General features: G+C 33.1%; 1 protein-coding gene across 1 annotated transcript in view; it reads right to left on the bottom strand.

The window, feature by feature from the left end:
* The window catches only part of SCFD1 (sec1 family domain containing 1), a 105,962-nt gene that overhangs the window by 54,098 nt on the left and 41,150 nt on the right, over positions 1–10,714 (bottom strand). The window contains exons 13-14 of the mRNA XM_012647886.1: positions 9,599–9,672; positions 8,826–8,907 (exon numbers count right to left, since the gene is read on the bottom strand). Of these exons, the coding sequence (XP_012503340.1) occupies positions 8,826–8,907; positions 9,599–9,672 (156 nt within the window). The remainder of the gene's footprint in view (positions 1–8,825; positions 8,908–9,598; positions 9,673–10,714) is intronic.

Raw genomic sequence — 10,714 nt, forward strand, 5'->3', positions numbered from 1 at the left:
ATGGCAAGTATTAAAAATACAAATAAGAGACCTTATGATCATGAAATACTGAAAATTGCTTTATCTGTAATATTTCTGTAGAAAACAGAGATTTTTGGCAGTTGTAAACTGTTGTATCTTATTTTATTATGGCTCTCAGAAAGCATTTACTTTTAATTTATTTAACCAATGTGTTGAATGCTTAAAATACATAGCTAGAAAAAGAGCAGCAAATCAAATGCAAAGCAAGCAGAAGAAAAGAAATAATAAAAACTAGAGCAGAAATCAATGAAATTAAAAACGGGAAATCAACAGAGAAAAATTACAGAAACCAAAAACTGGTTCTTTGAAAAGATCAATTAAATTGATAAACCTCCAGCCAGGTTTTAGTATAAGACACTAAGAAACTTAAGAAAAAAGAGAGGACACAAATTACTAGTAGCAGAAATGAAAGAAGGGCCATCACTACTGATCCCATGACATTAAAAGGATAATAAAAGAATATTTTGAACAACTCTATGCCTGTAAACTTGATAACCTAGATGAAACAAACCAACTCCTTGAAAGACAAAATCTACCAAAATTCACTTAAGGAGAAATAGACACTCTGAATATGCCTGTATCTATTAAAAAATTTTAACAATAATTAATAACCTTCCAAAACAGAGAAACATCAGGCCCAGATGGGTGCCCTAGAGAATGCTACTGATCATTTAAAGAAGAAATTATACCAGTTCTCTAAAACTTCTTCTAGAAAATAGAATACAAATGGTGAGAAACTAGATGCTTCCTGTTAGGATCAGGAACAAGGCAAGGATGTCTACTCTTACCACTATTATCATACTGCAAGTCCCAGCTAATGCAATAAATAAGAAAAGGTATATAGATTGGGAAGGAAGAAATAAATGGTCTTCGTTTGCAGATGACATGATTACCTTTATAGAAAATCATAAAGAATTCACAAAAAACCCCTCCTAATAAGCGACCACAGTGAGGTTGCAGGATACAAAATTAATTATATAAAAGCCAGTTGCTGGCTGGGCGCGGTGGCTCACGCCTGCAATCCTGGCACTCTGGGAGGCCAAGGTGGGCGGATCGTTTGAGCTCAGGAGTTCAAGACCAGCCTGAGCAAAAGTTAGACCCTGTCTCTATTAAAAAAACAGAAAGAAATTAGCTGGACAACAAAAATATATGGAAAAAAATTAGCTGGGCATGGTGGCGCATGCCTGTAGTCCCAGCTACTCAGGAAGCTGAGGCAGGAGGATTGCTTGAGCCCAGGAGTCTGAGGTTGCTGTGAGCCAGGCTGATGCCACGGCACTACAGAGTGAGACTCTGTCTCAAAAAAAAAAAAGCCGGTTGCTTTTTGTATACCAGCATTGAACAACCGAAATTTGAAACAGTACCATTTACATTAGCACCCCAAAACACTTAGCTATAAATCCAACAAAATATGTACAAGAGCTATATGAGGAAACATACAAAACTGAGATAAAAGAAATCAAAGAACTAAATAAATGGAGAGATATTCCATATTCATGGATAAGAAGACTCAATATTGTTAAGATGCCAGTTTTTCCCAATTTGATCTACAGATTGAATACAATCCCAACAAAGACCCCAGCAAATTATTTTGTGGATATCAATGAATGGATTTCTAAGGTTTATATGGAGAGGCAAAAGAACCAGAATAGCCAACACAGTATTGGAGGAGAAAAACAAAGATGAAGGACTGATATCACATGACTTCAAGACTTATTCTGAAGCTACAGTAATGAAGACAGTGTGGTCCTGGAGAAAGAATAGACAAATAGATCCACGTAAGACAAAGGAGATCCTAGAAATAAACTCACACAGAAAGAGTCAACTGATCTTTGACAGAGGAGCAAAGGCAATACAATGAAGAAATAACAGCCTTTTCAACAAATGGTGCCAGAACAACTAGACATCCACATGTAAAACAAGTCAATCTAGATATAGAACTTACACATTTTACAAAAAAATTAATCCAAAATGGATCACAGATATAAAAGCAAAATGCAAAACTATAAAACTCCTAGGAGATAACATAGGAGAAAATCTAGATGGCCTTGAGTATGGCAATGACTTTTTAGATACAATACCAAAGGCAAGACCTACAAATGAAGAATCGATAAACAGGATTGATATTTATTAAAATTAAAGACTCTGCTCTGTGAAAGACACTGTCAAGAAAATGAAAACACAAGCCACATACTGGGAGAAAATATTGCAAAAGATATATCTGATAAAGAACTGTTATCCACAAAATGCAAAGAACCCTTAAAAACTCAATAAGAAAATGAACAATCTGATTAAAAAATGGGCAAAATATACCTCATCAAAGAAGATGTTCAGATGGTAAATAAGCGTATAAAAAGAGGCACCACATCATATGTTATCAGGGAAATGCAGACTAAGGCAACAAGATACCACTACACAACTATTAGAAAGGCCAAAATCCAGAACACTGATAACACCAAATGCTGGCAAGGATGTAGAACAACAGCAGTGTTCATTTATTGCTGGCAGGAATGCACACTGGTACAGCCACTTTGGAAGACAGTTTAGCAGTTTCTTATAAAACTAAACATACTCCTACCATATGATCCAGAAATCATGTGCATCTTGATATTTACCCAAAAGAGTTGAAAACTATGTCCACACAAAAATCTGCACACAAATGTTCATACCAGCTTTATTCCTAACTGCCAGATTTGGAAGCAACCAAGATGTCCTTCAATAAGTAAATGAATAAACAAACTGTAGTACATCTATAAAGGGGAATATTACTCAGCACTAAAAAGAAATGGACTATCAAGCCATGAAAAGGTATGAGAAACCTTAATGCATGTTATTAAGAAAAGCCAATTTGAAAAGGTTACATACTATATGATTCCAACTATATACATTGAGGAAAAGATGATACTGTGGAAACAGTAAAATGATCAGTGGTTGCCAGTGGTTTGGGGAGATGGGATGGTACAGGGAGGAAGGAGGGATGAATAGGTGGAACATGGATTATATTTAGGCCAGTGGAACTATTCTATACGATACTATAATGGCAGATACACATCATTACACATTTGTCAAAACCTTTGGAATGTGTAACACGAGGAATGAATCCTAACATAAACTATGGACTTTAGTTAGTAATGATGTATTAACATTAATATCAGCCCATCGGTTGTAACAAATGTACCACACCAATGCAAGATGTTAATAACAGGGGAAACTGGGGGGTATGGGTGAGTGGTGGAATATAAAAACTCTCTGTATTTTTCATTCATTTTTCTGCAAACCTAAAATCGCTCTAAAAATATGAAGTCTATTAATTAAAAACAAAACCCAAAAATGACATGTATAAAAAAGACAAGAAAAGAAAGGGTCACATCTAATAAAGAGTATTTGCAAAATCTTGGGCAAACTTGTGTAGCTTTAAATAATAACACCTTCCCCTCTTACTTCTTCGTGGATATTACGTAAATTGATATAAAAATAAAAGAATATACAGAGATAATTTTGCATGTGCTTAAAAATATATACTTAACTCAGCTTTAGGAGCATATAGCCTTACATTTATAATGAACACACAGAGTGTATAATAAAAATATATTTGTTTGATGGATGAACCTGAAGGACATTATGCTAAATCAAATAAGCCAGATATGGAAATACAAACACATGATCTCACTTATATGTAGAATCTAAAAAAGTAAAATTTACAGAAACAGAGAATAGAAGAGTGAAAATGGGGATATGTTGGTCAAAGGGTACAAACTTTCAGTTATAGGTGAATAATTTCTAGAGATCGAATATACAGCATGTGGCTACAGCTAATAACAATGTATTGTATGCTTGAAATTTGCTAAGAGAGTAGATCCTAAGTACTCACATCACAATTAAAAGGTAACTATGTGAGGTGATGGATATATTAATTAGCTTGATTCTGGTAATCAGAATCAAGTGTGTGTTTTATGTGTGTTATGAAAACATCACGTGGTATATCTTAAATATTTGTGTTTTATTTTTCAATTATATCTTAATAAAGCTGGAAAAATGTATTTGTATGTATTAATGTTTGGTATCACAGCCAGTATGTAAATGTAGCATGAAAGCTGATTCTTGTGGTATTTATCAGTACTTCAACATAACTGATTTATTAAAAAATCTGCCTTAAAAAGTGTACTTGTTTTATGAAACTTAATTTACAAGTTAACTAATAAATTTTCATTCCAAATTTAAGCATTCATGGACATAAAATCACCAAAGTGATTGAGCATTTTTAAAATGAATGATTAAACACATTAGTCAAATAGATTAATAAGACAATTGAGGTTCCCTACCACTCTACTTTCTATTTTTCAATTGTTATTTTTTAACTTATTTCTGATCCTATGGTTACTACAAAGGATTACAAAAGAGCAAATCACTCTCACTGGATTTTTGGTAGATATGTTTTATGGAACTATAGCATAGTAGAGAACATGGGACTTAAAAGCCCAAGTTCAAATTCAGGCTCTGGTAGATGGTCTTAAGCCAAGTATTCAGTATCTGAGATTCATTTCCTTTAAAACTGGGGAACATATCTATTATGTTAAATTATCTGACATACAAGTGAATAAAAAAATTTGTTCTCCTTTGTATGTAAAACTGCTATGAAGACAAATTCCAAAAAACATTCCACGTCATATATTTATATTTTCAGCCAAGGATTGGTTCTGTTTCTCTAGAGAACCCTGACTAACGCAGGTTGTTTGCCTTCTTATTATTGAGTTTTGCAATGTCTTTATTCCTTTGAATTTAATATTTATGAATCTATTAAACTGTGTCTGGCTAAATGACAATGTTCCATCCTCACAATAGCAGGTGGTAAAGAAGTGAGAGCTAAGAACTACAGAAAGGTGATTTCATATTTTTCTTCTTGAGATGTGGAAGTAGTCTCCAGAAATTCAGTAACTGAGGAGTTAAAGAGTACGCCACTCACTTGAGAGCAATCTTTTGTTATACTTGGAATAAAGAAAACTTCTTCAGGTTCTGATAGTAACTAAACTTATTTGAGACGAGAAGAGGTACAATAGCTTATCCTCTGGGGACCACTTGATTAGAGGATGTCTTTAGGTCTAATTCAGTCTCTCTCTACTCGCTCCACAAGAACAAGCAAACAAAAATGAAGATACAATAACAACTAAGCCTTGCTCCACACAGCGTTTAATCAATAGCTTATTCTTTGTCAGCTACATCTGCGTGGAGCATTCAAATGTCAGAGCTCTTCCTCTTACGTGGGAGAATTAGGGGAAAGAGGACATGATGCCATTTCTCTCTCTCATCTACTGTGCCTCACAAGCAGGCTTATTTTCCTTCTCTTAGGTATCTGGAGCTCAATATTACTTAATTCAGTTTGACTATGCAGGTGGGTTATGAATAATTAAAATAAATTATCTACAAATTATGTAAGTAATCCCAAAAGCCATTCCCTAACCACTAGAAAGTAGTGGGAAAGTCATATTTGTATGAGAAATGAAAGAACTAAGAAAAGGTTTAAAATACAGATTACTCAAAACAAATGAATATTCAACTATTTACTTTTTATTAGACCAAAGTTAACTACCCAAATCACTAAAATCCTTAGACTATAAGTGATAATATTTGTTAAAATTGTGGCAAACTGGTGTGCTCTAACTTTCCACCGAAACACTGATTGTGAGGTAACTGCCAGGACTTCTTTAATGTCTTCTGGTATCCTGCTTCAGAAAATGATCTAACGAAATGTAAATAGCAGCTATAATCTAAATACCCTTGAGGAAAAAATAGGTAAAACTGCTATGAAGACAAATTCCAAGAGAAATGCTCTAAGATCTCTGCATAAAAAGACATAACATCCTTGCTAATAAAAATTATTTACTGCGTAGGTGAATAAATGTTTACAAAGAAGTGAAACTCAAATGGCCAAGAAATTCTGGTGAAAAAAGCAAGAGATCATGGAAAAAACCACTTCTTTAATCAATATTAATATTACAGGCAGCGGTAGATGGTGTAACATAGTAATGGTACAAATAAACATGCCACTTAAAAGTAAATATTACAAAGTTGAAAATTTAATATAGTTATAGAAAGCTATAGTTAAAGAAGAAATTTTATAACCAGGAATAATGAGAAATAATGAAAATAAGAGAGTTTATGTGCTAATTTTGACAAGGGAGAAGAGGAACTCGAAAAAAAGAGCTGGTCAACATTAAAAAAGGACTCTTTACAGAAAATATTCCAGTTTTTCTATACTAATAGAATTTCTGTATCAAGTTAACTCTTACATATGGGATTTATTAAATATAACCATATTTCATAAGTAAATATTTAAAATAAACATGCTCCTTTATCTATGATACTAAAAAAATTTGATATTAATTTGGTTCCTAGAACTACCCAACTAGGAATAGTGTGTCCTATACGTGACAATATTTTCCCTCTGTAAAGTGAATGTCCTTTATAGCATAGTTTCTTTAAATCAGAACTGTTAGGAAAAAGGCATCTTCCTTGAATGACAGCAAAGTAATGATTCAATAATGTCTTTTACATAAAATCACTGAATATCTTGAATGACAAATTAACTTTCTTAGCATAAGATACTCTGCCAGAGGATTAGCAGCCTTGTAACTCCTTCTTTCATAAGACCAGGAGTTCTTCGAGCAGAATAGTTTACATTAGGCACGGTGGCACACTAAACTATCTCAGACAGATAGCCTTTCTTAGCATGAACTGGTCATGAACAACTCATGATTTATACTAAAATTAGTATAAAATTGTAAGTAAGCATCATAAAAAATTCCTTAAGTAAATTGTGCCTTATAATTCACCACTTTTCACCTAGATAGCTATAATAGCTGTCTTCCAGTTCCACTTTTATTTCCAGAACTCACCATGCCTCATACTTCTTAGTAGATTCTCCATTTAAAAAATAAATCATGTAATTAATCTCCAATGACTTCCCATTAAATTCCTACTTTTTTTGACCCCATATTCTATCACTCTTTCTCTCATCAATAAAGCATATTTGTCTTCTTCTAGGTGCTCAAACACACCAAATTTGTCTTAAGAGCTTTGTACTTATTATTCCCTCTGCCTGGAATGGTTAGTCCAGAGATCGTCACTAATTGCCTCCTTCTTGTGATTCAAGTTTCAACTCAAACATCACCTCATCAAGGGTGATTTCCCTAACCACTTACTCTAGAGTTAGCCCCTCAGCCTCACATCCCCCCTTTCTGTTGTCCTCACATCATTTAAATGCCTGAAGTTATCTTGTTTTCTGATTTCTTTACTCTGCTTATCGTCACTATATATAAGCTCCAAGAGAACAGAGAACTTGCCTGTCTTGTTTACTATAGTATCATCAGGACCTAGCACAATACACACAGAGCCACTCAATAAACATGACTGAATAAGTAAATTAATCAAAACGTTCTCAAACCATACGTTCTAGTCTCTGACCGATATTATCGAATAGCATATTCATATAAATTTTTGCACAATAACGTTTGTAAAGTTTTATGAATGAGATGAACGGTGTACTTTCCATAGGTATGATGATTAGTTACTTTGGGTTACACAATTCAGTTTGGTAGCAGAAGCTGAGCTTGGCATTTTCAGCTGTGAGAACTGAGGTCAGAAAGTAAAATATATGAATTAAGAAACTTTTAATAATTAAAAAATGAAAAAACTGTAAGTGAAAGGAAATCTATAGAACAGGCAAAGAACACATAGGACTATTAACAACTGTCTTAACTTAGAATTTGTTTTAATTGTCTATTTGCACATAGCACTTAGCATAGTATATGGCACACAGCAACAATGAAAAATGTATGTTACATGGATCGTAAGGTTTTAATTACATAATTATAGTTTAATAGATGTGAGTTAGAATCAGTATTTTGTTTGTTTTAGGGCAATATATTTTTGCTTAACTTTCTGTATCAGATTCACAGTCTTCATATTTAGCCTTGTAAGCAAAGCCTTTTCTCCCTCACTAAAAGAAATTTTTGGTATAGCTCTCTGTTGTATTTTACCTCTGTTGTAATATACATACATATGTATGTATATTATGTCCACAGGAGAAAATGACCTCAGGTAAACAGATCTGAACAGACTTTTGCCATTTTACAGAGGTGCTACATATGGAAGTGAAATCATCATCAGCAGAATCACCTACAGACTTCACAATTACGTTTCTATTCCTGCATATACATGAAAAATATCAAGTATCAATATCAAGATGTAGAACAAAGAATAAAATTAGGTTAGTGGCTTAATAGAAATTATGCAGGTTTAAATTCCATGCTGCAAATGCCCATTATCTATCTATATTAGCTCCTTTTCAAATGTTTTATGGCTTTTAAAGTCATTAAAAAAACTCTTTCAAGTCCCTTCTCCATAAATCCAAAGTGTTATCAACATCTTTGACAGGCAGCAATTATATTCAGCTTTTAATGCAGTTTCAAATGTATCATATCAAATGGAAAGTAGAAGTATTAACCAAGTCTTAGCGTACGGTCTGTTTGCCGTTGAAATTCAGCTCCACATGCAAAGAACAAATGACAGAAAAATACTGAAGGACTGATTAAGTAAGCTGATACGGGGTAATCATGAATAAGGTAATGAGAAAAAGAAATATGATAACAATATATAGAAGACCCAATGTATTTGTTTCAAAATCACAGTTCAATGAGACACAGTAAAAAGCTTTCATGTTAACAGATTCATCTAAAACTAAGAAATTTACAAAGTATAAAACTCCATATAAATACAAATTATATTGTGGGAGAAAAAATTAAATTTACCTTTATATGTTCTAAAACAGCTGTAGCAACATTTGTATGGAGATCAATAAGTCTTTTTTTTTCAAGGAGTTCTGGCAAAGAACTACAAGCACCAAAAAATTAAAAATTAGCCATTAAATTTTCTAAACTGACATAGATTTTAATAAAAACCATGCCTGGGTGTTTCCTCTGAGGAAACTCAGAACAGTGAAACAGTGACAAAATGATAAGTTAAACTATCAAATAAATTTAATCTCTAGGCTTGAATACATACAGTATTTATTATTTTAATACAGGTGAAATGCTTCTTATTTTAAAACTATTTGGTTCCCAAATATCATTATTTCTAATATTTCACTTTCTGATTCTAAATTTGGAGGTTTAGAATAAAATCATATTAATGAAAACATGCTTTTACCTATATTTCTAAAACACATTTCCTCTCTCCTTAATGGGAAAGCATCAAAAAAACCTGCTTAATTTTTAGTTAAGAAAATAGCAGCAATAATAAAATTAAAAATAACCTAACCTACTTTATCACCTGCACTATTTTCCTAGTAAGACTGTTCCCATTACACAATTCTAACTGGTGAAAGAAGCAAATGATCTGCTATATCCAAGAGGAAACTAAAATCAGCCTGAATATGTTAAAAACACAATTTAGTTCTTTAACTCAAAAGAATATTGGCTATTATCTACTATTTCCTATTATTAAAAACATTAACTATTTTTTTAACCTCCAGGATAAATCTTATCAACATAGAGACTTCAAAGAGCACATATTGTTTACTTACCTAACAGCTGATGTGAGCTTAGCAGTATTGTCAGAAAGCATACTTATGGCTCCTTCATCTTCCCCTTCTAGTCCCTGGGAAAGAAAAAGGGTCCCAGTAGCTACTCAAAAATCCCAGACCCATGCGTAAAATTAACAGTCCTAAGATTACTGACATACAGTAAGATTTAAATTACCTAGAATAGCAATTCTTCCCCTCGGAGGAGCAAGCACATGTATTGACAGTTATAGAAAAATTTTAGTCACTATCAGTCTAATAAATGGTTGGATGACTAAATAATCAGCTGGCATTTTCTTGCCACAGATCACACAGTAATAAATAATAGAGCTGAAATCTGAAGTTAGATCAAAGTATGGTAGAATGAGCAGCATTGTAACACATATCTCTAAAACGAAGCCACATTACATATTTTTTCAAATCATAAATTCCTATTATTCTTTCAAAAATTTTGTCAGGGTGGTCATAACCAGTAATCTTCCTGAAAGCTCAAGCAGTAACAACATCGTTAAATAAACAAGATTCTAAATTCATAAATATTATTCTTCATAAACAAGTTTATAAATATGGTTTAAAAACACTTTTGGTATTTGAATTTCTTTCAATTATTCTTTCAAAAATTTTCCCAGGGTGGTCATAACCAGTAATCTTCCTGAAAGCTCAAGCAGTAACAACATCGTTAACGCAACAGGTGAAAAAACTGTTAGCATCTCTTTCTCAAAATAAAGAAAAGCCATATTTTCACAGTAATGCCGAAATGCAGCGCAACCATTTATAAGGATTCCTAAATAGTCTACAATTTTTCTCAATTTTTACGCATATCTAAACGACCCTATTATTATAATTTGACTCTTTTCTTATAAATGTTAAACATGGATCACCTTTACTCAGATGTAATTAAGAAAGCTTTTTGACAGGTTCAAGATTCAGCACCAGGATGACACTCTAAAACATAGTACGCCAGTGATCTAGTAGCTTTTAAAAGAGAGTCGGGAGTTGCAAAGGCAAAGATTGAAGTGAAGTCACTGTCAGAGCGCCATGCTCAACACTTCGGAGACAAGGAGACCACAGAGAAGAGCGGGTTAAGTACGTGGAGATAGCTCAAAAACCTTATTCCAG

Source organism: Propithecus coquereli, unplaced genomic scaffold (genome assembly GCF_000956105.1).
Source record: "Propithecus coquereli isolate 6110/MARCELLA unplaced genomic scaffold, Pcoq_1.0 Scaffold273, whole genome shotgun sequence".
In the NCBI taxonomy this organism is placed as follows: domain Eukaryota; kingdom Metazoa; phylum Chordata; class Mammalia; order Primates; family Indriidae; genus Propithecus; species Propithecus coquereli.